The sequence below is a fragment of the Triticum aestivum genome, chromosome 1A (assembly GCF_018294505.1).
Source record: "Triticum aestivum cultivar Chinese Spring chromosome 1A, IWGSC CS RefSeq v2.1, whole genome shotgun sequence".
NCBI classification, from domain to species: domain Eukaryota; kingdom Viridiplantae; phylum Streptophyta; class Magnoliopsida; order Poales; family Poaceae; genus Triticum; species Triticum aestivum.
The window spans coordinates 18,771,532-18,784,504 of record NC_057794.1 but is presented as its reverse complement, the minus strand read 5'-3'; the positions used below and the strand labels follow the sequence as shown (position 1 = coordinate 18,784,504).

The following is a 12,973-nucleotide window of genomic DNA, read 5'->3' as shown; positions in this document are numbered from 1 at the left end:
CGGTCTCTCGTGAGGAGTTCAATGTGGCCTTGGAGACATTGAAAACCTCCACAACGACCGAGGTTGAAAGCATGTTTACTAAATTCATTGAAGGGCTTAAACTATCCACCACACCGTTCAAAGTGGGTGATCCCACTGACAAGGTGACAGATGCTATCTCCGACAAGGGGGAAGCTAGTAGTGAAAAGGCTCCTTATTCTAGTGGTAAAAATGGCACCGGCATCTTTGCTCATGTGGAACCACCACTTGCTTATGGTGGACCGGTTCCTTCCACTCATTTGAATCATGCCGGTCCTCCCCCTAAGATTGTGAAAAATAAGGACTTTGATTCTTGGGTTTATCGCTTTAAGCGTCATTTAAATCATGTGAACACTAATCTTTGGAGAATCATTGAAGAAGGTTTCCATCCACACGATCCAAGCAACTTCACTCCTCGAGAAGCCGCGGATAATCAATTCAATGAGAATGCTCTCTTTATCATATAAGATGCAATTCCACCCGAAGATCTACCTCACCTTCGGCCCTTCGCCTTGGCCAAAGATGCATGGCTTTGTGTTGTCTCTCTCTACCGGGGAAGCGCAAGCATTCAACGCTCCAACTATGAAGTAGTGCAAGATGAAACCGATGAGTTTGCAATGAAAGAAGATGAAGAACCTCGTGAGCTTTATCGGAGAGTAACCAAACTCGCGGTCTCACTCCGAGATCACGGGAGTAAGGACACGGATGACGATTGGATCAAGCGCAAATTCCTCAAGGCAATGATGCCTTACCACAAGGCCATGTCCTCCGCCATTCGTCAAAGGCCGGACTTCCACACTTTGACCTCAAGTAAAGTGTTGGATGAGTTTGTGGCTATGAACATCTTGGACAAGACCGCCGATAATGCGGTGCTTCGTTCTCAAAAGGGCAAAGAAGCCCAACCTTGCATTGAAGGCCAAGGTTTGCGTTGAAGAAGAAGAAGAGGAAGAAGAGGAAAGCAACCCCGAAGATACAAAGTATGCCTATCATGAACACATGGCACTTGCTTCAAGGCAATTTTGGAGTAAGAAAAACTCAAGGCCAAACTTCAACAAAAACAACTCAAGTGGCACAAAGAGCAAGAAACTTGTAAGGACTTGGTACAATTGTGGCAATGTGAGTCATTTTGCTGCAGAGTGCCCGTATGAGAAGAGGGAAGACAATGGTGGCAAGCTTATTCGAAAGGACAAAGCCAAGTCTTTCCCCAACAAGAGCAACTTCATCAAGAAAACCCCTCAAAAGGCATTGGTGGTTCAAGAAGAGTACCATGAGGATGATGATGATGATGATGAAGATGGTGAGTCGGCTGCCATGGCCTCCGTTGCCATTACAAAAACTCCACGACTATCTCTCTTTGACTCACCCAATGAGAACATCACCACCAACTGTCTCATCGCTAAAGCCACCAACAAGGTAACTCCCAACATCAAAAAACTACCATCATTAATAATTCTTCCTTGACGGATTTCATTGATGAATGTGAGGGATCTAATGTGGAGGAAAATGAGTTTGAGTCCTTTATGGGTAAATCCAAGAAGCATTTTGTTGCTCTCTTGGAACAACTTGGTGAAGCCAACGACATGATCGAGTCTCATGAAGATAGCATCTCCAAGATGGAGGGGCATAGTCGTGACTATGCCGATGAGATTTAGGATCTTTCCAATGCTCTTGAGAAAGAGCGTGCTCTTCGTTTGGCTCTTGAGGAGTCACACAATGATGATCATGCTAAGTTAAAGAAAGATTTTGATCATGCTCTCATGGTTTCTCGTGTGCTAAACTCCGAGAAGGCCAAACTTGGGGTTGATCTTGCTAGACTTAAAGAGGAGTTTGATCTACTTGACAAGGCTCACAAGGTCTTGAAGGGTGCTCATGCTAGCCTCAAAGAGTCTCATGATCAACTCCAAGTAAAGCTAACCAAGGAGAAAGCCACCTTTCCTTGTATGATGTTAATCGATAATGCAAATGCTACTAACCCGTGTTGTGACCATGTGCATCTTGTTGAGGAGAACACTAAGCTAAAGGTGCAACTTGAGAAAGGTCTTGTGTCTTGCATACAAGGCGAGAAGAGCTTCAACGACCTCTTGACCAACCAAAAGGGAGTTGTGGCCAAGGAAGGGATTGGGTACGTATCCAAGTCCAAGAACGAGAAGAAGAATGAAAAGGCCAAACGACCTCCTCCTCTCAAGAAAACCTTTGTGAGGGAGGGTGAGGGTGCTACTAATGAGAAGGAGAAAAACTCCATGAAGGATAGTGATGCCAAGAAGGGAAACGCTCCCCTTCCCAACAAGGCCGTCGACTTTAACCCTTCTTATGTGTTGTGCCGCGCTAGAGATGGGCATGTTTATGCCAAATTTGTTGGTTCTCCTTATGAGTACATTGAATGGTCTATTTGGCTTCCTAAGACCCTTGTTACTAACATTAAAGGACCCATTACAAAATGGGTACCTAAAACCAAGCATTGATCTCTTGTAGGTGTTTGCTTCTGGTGGGGGACAATGATTGCTCGATAGTGGAGCTACTAATCATATGACCGGAAGCAAGGACTTGGTGGTGGACGTGCAAAAGATTCCATCCATGCCCACCAATGTTGAGTGGGGCGATGCCTCGTCTTCTAAGGTATTGGGACTCGGCAAAGTTGTCATTTCTCATGATCTTACGATCGAGAAGGTCATGCTTGTTGAGTCCCTTGCATACAATTTACTTTCCGTCCGTCAACTAGCACTCATGGGCTTTGCCACTTTCTTTGATATTGATTCCGTGGCCTTCTTGTGGAGCAAGACTCTTAAAGTAGCCTTTGTTGGGCATGTAGAGAACGGTCTCTATGTGATTAACTTTTCGAAGCGACCCACTAAGACTGCGACATGCCTAATGGCTAAAGTTGACGTGGGATGGCTTTGGCATCACCGTTTAGCCCACGTCAATATGAGATCTTTGCAAAGTATTCTCAAGGGGGACCATGTCCGTGGAGTAACAAATGTTAGTTTTGCCAAAGATCGTGCTTGCAGTGCTTGCATTGAAGGAAAGCTACATGAGAAGGCTCACCCTCCCACGACTATCATCTACTCGAAGAGGCCTTTGGAGCTCCTTCACTTGGATCTCTTTGGACCTCCATCCTTTGATAGTCTTGGGGGTAGAAAGTATTGCTTGGTGATTGTGGATGACTATTCAAGATATGCTTGGGTATATTTCTTCAAGAGGAAGAGCGAGACCCAACAAACCGTCATCGACTTTGCAAATGAAGCTCAACGACAACACAATGCAAAGATTTTGACAATAAGAAGTGACAACGGCTCCGAGTTCAAGAACTACACCTTGGATGAGTTTTTGAGTGATGAGGGAATCAAGCATCAATATTCCGCACCTTATACCCCTCGACAAAATGGTGTAGCGGAGAAGAAGAACCGGACATTGATGGATGCAACAAGGACCATGATGGCGGAGTTCAAGTCTCCCTACAACTTTTGGGCCGAAGCCATCAACACCGCGTGCCATGCATCTAATTGGCTCTACCTCCGCAAGGGCTTGAACAAGACTCCATATGAGATACTCACCGGTAACAAGCCCAACCTCAAGTACTTCCGAGTGTTCGGGTGTAAGTGCTTCATTCTCAAGAAAGGTGTCCGTTTGTCTAAATTTGAGGCTAGAGCGTATGAGGGTATATTTGTTGGTTATGCTACAAACTCTCATGCTTACCGTATTCTCAATAAGTCCACGAGACTTATTGAGGAAACGTGTAACATGGAGTTTGATGAGAATAACGGCTCCCAAGTGGAGCAAAGTAGTACTTGTGATGTAGGTGATGAAATTCCTCCCCAAGCCTTAAGAAGAATGGGTACTGGTCATATCCTACCCATTGAGGAACCCCTTGTGGCCGAAGGAGAAGGACAATGTTCTAGTCAAGTGGAACCTTCACCAACCCAAGACCCACATGCTTCCGAAGAACAAAGTGAGGGCCCTCAACCTCAAGAACAAGACCAAGGGCAAGATCAATCTCAAGATGGTGTTGTAACATCAAGTGATGCCCAAGGTCAAGCTCCCTCCTCCGAGCAAGTTCAGGATCAAGTCCCACGAGATCAAGAACAAGCCCAAGACGACACTCAAGATGATCAAGTGACCACTCCTCGTCTCACCCCCGAGGAGGAATTGGAGCATCGTGTCGCCAAGGTTTCTTCCAAGCTCTCCACCAAGGATCATCTCATGACGAATGTGCTTGGAAGCTTACGAAAGGGGGTAAGCACTCGTAGACAATTAGAAAACTATTGTGAACATCACGCGTTTGTCTCTTGTGTCGAACCCCACAAGGTCTATGAGGCGCTCGAAGATCCGGATTGGCTCAATGCCATGCATGAAGAACTCAACAACTTCTAGCACAACAAAGTGTGGAGTTTGGTGCCAAGACCGACGGAGAACCACAATGTCATTGGAACCAAGTGGATATTTAAGAACAAGCAAGATGCTCATGGGATTATCATTCGCAAAAAGGCTCGTTTGGTAGCACAAGGCTAATCCCAAGTCGAGGGTATCGACTATGGTGAAACCTTTGCTCCCGTTGCTCGTCTTGAATCCATTTGCATGTTGATTGCATATTCTTCTCATCATAACTTTAAGTTACAACAAATGGATGTGAAGAGTGCTTTTATTAATGGTCCTATTAATGAATTGGTTTATGTCAAGCAACCCCCGGGTTCGAGGATCCCTACTTTCCCGATCATGTGTATCAACTCGATAAGGCACTCTATGGCCTTAAACAAGCCCCACATGCGTGGTATGACCACCTTACCGAGTTGTTACAAGACCGTGGTTTTGAAGTTGGGCTAATCGACCCCACTCTTTTTACTAAGATGGTCAAAGGGGAGTTGTTTGTGTGCCAATTATATGTTGATGATATTATCTTTTGTTCCCCTAACAAAGCTTTCAATGAGGAATTTGCCTCTCTCATGACCTCAAAGTTCGAGATGTCTTCCATGGGAGAGTTGAAGTTCTTTCTCGGGTTTGAAGTGAAGCAAAGGAGAGAAGGAACCTTCATCAACCAAGACAAATACACTCAAGACATGCTTAAGAGATTCAAGCTAAGTGATGTCAAGCCGACGTCCACTCCCATGCCCACCAAGTGCCAACTTGACATTGATCCCAATGGTAAAGCGGTGGATCAAAAGGTATATCGCTCCATGATTGGTTCCTTGCTTTACCTTTGTGCATCTAGACCGGATATCATGTTGAGTGTGGGAATTTGTGCATGATTTCAAGCCGCACCTAAGGAAAGTCACTATGTGGCAGGCAAACGAATCTTTCGATATTTGGCTCATACCCCAAACTTTCGCTTATGGTACCCAAGAGGAGAAAATTTCAAGCTTGTAGGTTATTCGGACTCGGATTGGGCGGGAGACAAAGTGGATAGGAAGTCCACTTCCGGAGGGTGCCAGTTTCTTGGTTGCTCTTTGGTAAGTTGGTCTTCCAAGAAGCAAAGTTGTGTGTCTCTCTTGTCCACGGAAGCGGAGTATGTGGCTACCGGTAGTTGTTGTGCACAACTTTTATGGATGAGGCAAACTTTAAAGGATTACGGTGTCACTTGTGACAAAGTGCCTCTTTGGTGTGACAATGAAAGTGCCATCAAGATTTCCCTCAACCCGGTGCAACACTTCAAGACAAAGCATATTGAGATTAGGTATCACTTCATCTGGGATCACATTAGGCGAGGGGAGATCGAGCTCAACTATGTCAACACCCATGATAACCTTGCAGATATTTTCACGAAGCCTTTGGATGAAGCAAGATTTCGCGAGTTAAGGCATGAGCTAAATATCATTGATTCGAGCAATGTGACTTGAACCCTTGCACACCCCACCTCACTCAACTTGTTGTCTAGTTTAGGTGTAGGCATGGACATAGGGGGAGTGTTGTTCTCTCAATGAACTTTCCCTCCCCTCATAATGCATAAACTAACCAAACTCTTTCACTTTAGCCATTTCTTTATGGCACTTATGCTTCAAAGATGAGTGTTGGTCACGGGCCCAAGGTTAAAATCTTCACGGCGCCATACCTCTAAACTCAAACATAGGTGGCCTCGGCCACCGCACTCTCTTGGAGAGGTGTGTATCTTCTTTCTTCTTTCTTCTTGTCTGTTTTGTGTGTGTGTATTTTCGTTTTGTCTCGGTTCCCGCTCGTGTGTTCTGTCCGGTTTGGTCGGATCTTTTTGCGGTAGAGCGGTACTGCCGCTGCGTGAGCGGTACTACCGCTGACAAGCGTCAAGCGGTACTACCGCCCACCCATCGGTACTACCGCTGCGGGGCGGGTGACTGTGGGGGTTATGTCGGGGCAGGGGGGAGTTGCTTCTCCCGCATACCCATTTGCTCCCACTCGTCTTCTTCGTTGCTCCTGCAACCTCTCGCCGCAGGAGGGGCCCGGCCGGCCACCGTTTTCGTGCCGTCCCTCTCCATTTCCTCCGGTGGAGTCGATCCCCAGCTCGTCCTCTTGCCATGGATGCCGGTATTGCCCCCGTTCTCGTTCTCTCTTTGCCTAGATCTTACATCTAGTTTTTAGGGGCAATAGACATTGTTCTTCTTGTCTTTTGGCTAAGGCAAGGCTTGAGTAGGATTGAGATGGCTCTAGGCTCTGTGGATTGAAGTTTGGTAGGATTTTTTTTTGAATTTGGCATCTCCGGTAGTGCCGGATCTGACCACGGTAGTGAAGAACCGCCGTTCCCCATCTGGCGCGGTACTACCGCTTGCCCCGAGTGGTACTACTGCTGAAGCGGTACTACCGCTGTTGTTTCACGGTACTACCACTGGGGCGGTACTGCCGCTGGTTAGTCACAGTACTACCGTTGTATGCCCAGTTTCGTCTTTTTCCTACCATGCTTTGATCCTTATTGTTTTTTTTGGTGGCTTATGCTCTTTTCTTTCGTGCGTTTCATCTGGTCATGTGTTTGGTTCCAGGTGATGATCATCCTGAGCAGCAGGTCCGCCGTGTCAACCCCGGGCGTGTAACGTCAAAGCGCTACCGCACCTCTGAGGCAGCAGGTGGTTCCTCCAGTACTCAACTGCCACCAGCAGGCGCAACCTCAAGAGCTCCACCACCACCTCAGCAGTCGAAGAGATCTGCCAACAAGCCAAAGGGAAAGACTGTGTCTGAGATGACTGCCAAGGAGTTTTGGGCAAAGCGTCGCCGCAACCCTTATGAGGAAGACCAAGATCCCACTTTGGTTAACCGCCCGTTCTGGAACCGCTTTCAGTTTGCCATCTATTTTGATGTGATCAAGGCCAAGAAGAATCTCTATGTTGATGTACGCTCCATCGACACGGATGCTATGGAGAAGGACCCTGAGTACTTTGGCCAAGTCCTTCATATGTGTTCTCAGCTGAACATTCTCAGGATCATGCAGTTCAACAAGGATTTTGATGCAGATTTGGTGGCTCAATGCTTTGCTACTGTTCATCTTGAAACTGATGCCGACAGGACTCTAACTTGGATGACCAATGGCAAGTTGCTTTCCGTCAAGTGGCAGGCCTTCATGAAGTTACTTGATGTGGAAGATCACGGGCTTGAGACTCCAGTCGGCTTCTGCCCTCACCGCAATGCTACATCCACTCACAAGCAAGCCCTTTGGCCCTACTGTACTGTGAAGGTTAACCCAGTGACTAAGAAGGAAACCTATGATCTGTCTGCCTATCTGGACATCCTTCATCGTGTCTTCCATGAGACTCTCTTCCCTCGCATCGGGAATCTGGATATGGTCCACTCCTATCTTGTGGACATGCTTCTTTTCTGCCAGCATGAGAAGGAAGCAAACACTGTAGAGAGCCTAGACATTTCTCATGTTATGTGGTCTGAACTTCTCTCTGCCGTTTCTGAGCGCAAGTGCCCGATATATGGTCCCTTCATCATGAGGCTCATTGAGAAGGCCTGGGTACGTGTCTATCCAGAGTGATGTTGGAAACTGGAGAATTGGTTTCCCATGAGATCAAGCGTCTGAGGAAGAAGGACAATTGGGGCACCCCTGCGCCTAAACCCGGGGGTCCATCTACTGCTGCTGACATGGAGATCGAGGGTGGGGCTGCAGCCGATGATCAAGAGGAGGACTTTGGGCCCTCTAGTGCAGAACCTCTGGGCAAATAAGCTCAAACGCAAGATGAAGAAGCTTTTCTGCATGGAGTCTCATGGTCAGTACATGACTCATGTGGCTGAGAAGCAGGCCAGGGTGCGTCACAAGGAGCTCATGCGTCACCTGGGTGCGAACGTTGCCAGCGGTTCTGAGGAACAGATGACTGAAGAGGAGGAATGGATTCACCAGCATTTCCCTTGGACCGATTCAGACGCCGAGCAGTTTCTGACCAACGACGGAGGTGCAGACGATCACGATGAGATGTGATGTTCGAGATCCTCAGCTTGCCATCACCTGGAGCCGTAGCAATGCTCTTTGCCCTTTTGGTGTCTCGATGCCAAAGGGGGAGAGATTTTAGGAATTTGCTTGCCTTGTTGCGAGTGTCTTTGTGGTTTGTGGTGTCTTGTGTTTTCTCGTTGTCTTTGTTTGGTTTGGTTTGATGCCAGTGAGACCTAAGTTCTAGTCATATAGTGTGAGACATATGCTACCCTATCGTTACCTTATTATCTATGTCTATTCAGTATTGTAGTATCTTATGAATTGCATGCTTATCTTGTTTTATACCCTGCTCTTATTTATCCTGTGCTTAGAATCTTTGGACTATAAAATATAGGGGGAGTGTTGATCCGAATGTGTGTGTCTTGCATTCCTTTGGCACCACTAACTAGGTGCACACATTCAGGGGGAGCCCGTCTATAGTTTGTAGTTCTAAGTATCCTTACTTTTATGTCTTTTCCCTGTGCAAATCCCTGGTTGTCATCAATCCACCAAAAAGGGGAAGATTGTTAAGGCATATCTCTCTCGATGTCGTTTTGGGGATTGATGACAACATATTTGCGGACTAACCTTGTGCGTTGAGTGTTTCAGAGATTCATCCTTTGGCTCGAGACGATTTTTCTCCCCTCGGAGTGTTTTTCAAGACAGTGCAGCTCTTTGGTTTCTTGTTGGTGGTCTAGTTCCTTAGGAGTCTCCGTTCTATCAAGAGGGGGTCCGCTTTGGTTTGGCTAGGGTGGAATCATCACGTACTCTTTCGTTTCACACCCTCTGGGCCTTCCCGCGTCGTTGGAGGTCCTTTTCCCTGCAGATTGAGCTGTCTTTTGTCCCAACGGTAGTACCGCGGTGCCCAGCGGTAGTACTGCTTGTGGTCGTCAGCGGCAGTACCGCTGCGGTACCGGGCCACTACCGCCTTGACTCGAGGGGGGCATTTCTCGTGTTGGGTTGAGCGGCACCTGCAGTGGTTGTAGGAGCAATAGTACCGCCCTGCCACCGCGGCAATACCGCGCTAAGCCCGTCCGGCAGTACCGCGCTGGGCCAGTCCCTCCTCTGTCTTCTTGTCCTGTCTGCTGGGCGGTAGTACCGTAGGGGGGAGCGGTAGTACCGCTGGGTTCAACGGTAGTACCGCTGCCCTCTGCGGTAGTACCGCCCTCTGCAGGGCTGTTTGGTGGGGTAACGGTTGGATTGTTGCCCCCACTATAAAAGGGGGTCCCCTTGTTCCCCGTTGACTTACCTCTTCCCCCTCAAGCTCCATTAATGCTCCAAGATCCATTTTCACCTGATCTATCTCTCTAGCCAATCAAACTTGTTGATTTGCTCGGGAGTGGTTGAGAAGGCCCTGATCTACACTTCCACCAAGAGATTTTTGATTCCCCCACCTATCCATAGTGGATCTTGTTACTCTTGGGTGTTTGAGCACCCTAGACGGTTGAGGTCACCACGGAGCCATAGTCCATTGTGGTGAAGCTTGGTGGTATTGTTGGGAGCCTCCGATTGAGTTGTGGAGATTGCCCCAACCTTGTTTGTAAAGGTCCGGATGCCGCCTTCAAGGGCACCAATAGTGGAATCACGGCATCTCACATTGTGTGAGGGCGTGAGGAGAATATGGTGGCCCTAGAGAGGCCGCCGGCGCAGATGAACTTCCACGACGTCTTTATGCGCGAGCAGGCGCAGAACGCCGCCCCTCCACCTCGTCTTATCAGGGATCAGGACCGTGCGTAGCACCGTCGACGGCAGCGCCGCCTCCTCGTTGCCGAGGAGGACGAGCGAGCCATGGCGGAGTGGCGCCGGCACCACCCGGAGGACGTCACGGCGGAGCACACCTTCTGGGCGGAAAGGACGACAAAGCGCCGCGCGGAGCGCTTGGGGAGGCGTCGGCGGAAGGCCCTGGCGATATCGCAGTGCGATATCGCGAGGCAGGTGGGGTGTCTATCTTTGGGGATAATGATCTTCGTTGGGAGGGCATGTGGATCGATACCTCGGACAACACCAGTCCGGATGAGGACGAGGGCGACTCGGAGTAGGGTGTAGTTGCACCATAGTTCATCTAGTTACACCGTAATATCTAGTTGCACTGTAGTTTTATCTATCTATGTATTGTTTATCGATCTATGCTATGAACTATGTAAAATATCTATGTATCGTTTTTATTATCTATGAAATATGTACCATTTTTTATTTTAAAAAATATATATGCAATGTTTCGTGCGATAGCGCGTCTGCTGGAGCTACGCGCGCGTGCTAAATTTTAGCGCAGCTGCTGGAGCCAGCGCCGCCCGCCGCGCTTTTCCAGACGATGGGTGTGCTGCAAAGTACTTTTAGCGCGCCGCGCGTTCGGCAGCTGTTGGACATGCTCTTAGGATACCCGGAGGACAGCCCCCGACTTCTGTGGCGGACACCACGTCCCTTGGCGGTGCAAGCGTGGCCGCCCACGGTCGGATCGGCCTCGCCTCCCTGGGCGCCGGTGAACTTTGCAGCGCAGTCTCGGTCATAGCGTGCGTGATCAGCCACATAATAGTAGTACGTGGACATCAAGCCATTGATACCGCCCGCCGGCGACGTGCCAGTCATCGGCCCCTGCCAATCACGACGAGGATTAATCGGTGAACAAAACAAAACATTGGATATCAGAAGATTGTGAGGGGTGTGGGTACGTACCTGGCAGAAGCTGTGCCATTGGACGGCGCTCCTGGCGCCGAAAGCGTTGTCGACCACGACGGTGATAAGCAAGATTAGGGCGGTAGTGTGGCCGTCGATGGTTGACCGGCGGCAGTCCGGTGACTCCTGCTGCTTTGCTACTAGCTGCCGCCGCAGCCCGGGGTGAATCCCCATGGCCTAGCTGCCTCTCTCTCCCTGGCGATGGGGTAGCACATTAGTTTTGTCTGAAGTCAAAATTTGCTAAGTTTGACCAAATTTATATTAGAAAATATTGACATTTATAACATCTAATAAATATAATATGAAAATATATTCCGAGATGAATCTAATAATAAATGTGTTGTTATGTGAATGTTAATAATTTTTTGTATAAACTTGGTCAAAGTTGAATGAGATTGACTTCAGATAAACCTAATATGCAGAGTAAAAAGGACCGGAGAGAGTATATATATATATTGGTGACATGTGTTGGGGTTACGTGCGAATGAAGGAAGCTGAAGCTCCATGGACGCGTTAGGGTCGACGTCGCGCCCTAGCTGGCACATTCAAACAGGCCAACGTGCCTTGTTAAACACGGAGTGGACTATGGCACTGCCACACTGTTGCTTTGACGTATCAAAACATGAACAGCACGCCATCGTGTAACACATGATCGGACGGATATGGTTGCCGTTGATTTTTTTTATTTTTGCAAATATGATTGTTTGTTATTCCTTTCAAAATATAGAGCGTACATGTTTTCCTGAAAAAAGAAATCTTACTTTGATCAACGATCGATCAACCAAATCCCATTGTTGGACGATTGATAGCATGGTATTCTAAAGAACGTACATTTCACGTTTAGTTTGATAAATCATTACTAGTTCAAAAAGAAAGATAATCATTACTCACCAAGCTGTCAGCTTGGTAAGCTACCAACAAATTTTGCAATCAAAGATAAATCATTGCTCAAACAGCAATATTCTTTTTGAAACAAGACAAATATTTGACATTTCATTGATCAAAGAAGAATTTTAGACAAGACCTGCAAAGCGGTGCAAAAAAGTCCACTCTATTGACATTACAATACTCAAGTGCTTTATGCCTGCGATGGTTTCTTTTCATGTGTATTCTTTCAAAAGAATGTTGAATCCAAATTTTGTGTCATTGAAATATAACTGAACCAACTGAAAATCAATACTCGAGTACGTTCCATTGGTTAGTGTCCCTAGCTTGTGAGTTCGAGTCTTTGCAGTGCATCTTCTGTGCTTGCAAAATAAGCTAAAATTGCAAAAGCAAATGGTGGAGACCAGTGGTGTCAATCCCACAACCATGTGGTACTAGAGAAGAGCTTTGCCACGAAGCTAGTGGCTGCATTTTACTACCACATGCATACAAGCCTTATTTGATATAGCTCTGTGCGTTTAAATTCATATCCAGTTGATTGTTTCGAATGGTAACAATATTTTCTGGGGTCCACCGGGATTTTTGGTTTCCTCGGTTTTCAGATCTCAGATGTGAATAAAAAAAAATCATGCACACAGGTTCTCTAGGTGAATTGTTTGCAATGTAGTTCACATTGTTACTAAGTAAGACCGTGTGCGATGTAGGTTGTATTTCACACGGGCGTAGAGAAAACAGGGAAGCATATATTTTAGGGTTAATTATCATTTTGCCCTCAGTGGTGTTCATGTGCTCAGTTTTGCCCTCAGATGCGAATTGTGCTTAGTTTTGCCCCTAGTCCGAGCGCACCGACTCGTTCCGTGAACTCAGCCATCTCCGTCAGGTCAACCTTTTGACTCGGCCCTTACAGGTGGGAGTAGGCGGCAGGGACGGCCAATTTTATTCAGACCGTTGCACGCGTGGCTTGTCGGACCCAGCAGAGAGCCGTTGAGCAGAGAGCCGTTGCAGGTGTGCTATATAAGCGGGCGACAGCGGCGGTGA

General features: G+C 47.5%; 1 protein-coding gene across 1 annotated transcript; it reads right to left on the bottom strand.

The window, feature by feature from the left end:
* Positions 1 to 10,633: 10,633 nt before the first annotated feature.
* On the bottom strand, positions 10,634 to 11,224 carry LOC123062611 (uncharacterized). Its single transcript, XM_044486540.1, has 2 exons — positions 11,051 to 11,224; positions 10,634 to 10,969 (listed from the first exon to the last, which is right to left on the bottom strand). The coding sequence occupies exons 1-2, from the start codon at positions 11,222 to 11,224 to the stop codon at positions 10,634 to 10,636; spliced, it is 510 nt and encodes a 169-aa protein (XP_044342475.1).
* Between the last annotated feature and the right edge of the window lie 1,749 nt (positions 11,225 to 12,973).

Coding starts and splice junctions, on each gene's coding strand:
- LOC123062611 (XM_044486540.1), bottom strand. CDS start 11,224: ATGGGGATTCACCCCGGGCTGCGGCGGCAGCTAGTAGCAAAGCAGCAG. Junction 10,970..11,050: donor AATGGCACAGCTTCTGCCAG/GTACGTACCCAC, acceptor CGTGATTGGCAG/GGGCCGATGACTGGCACGTC.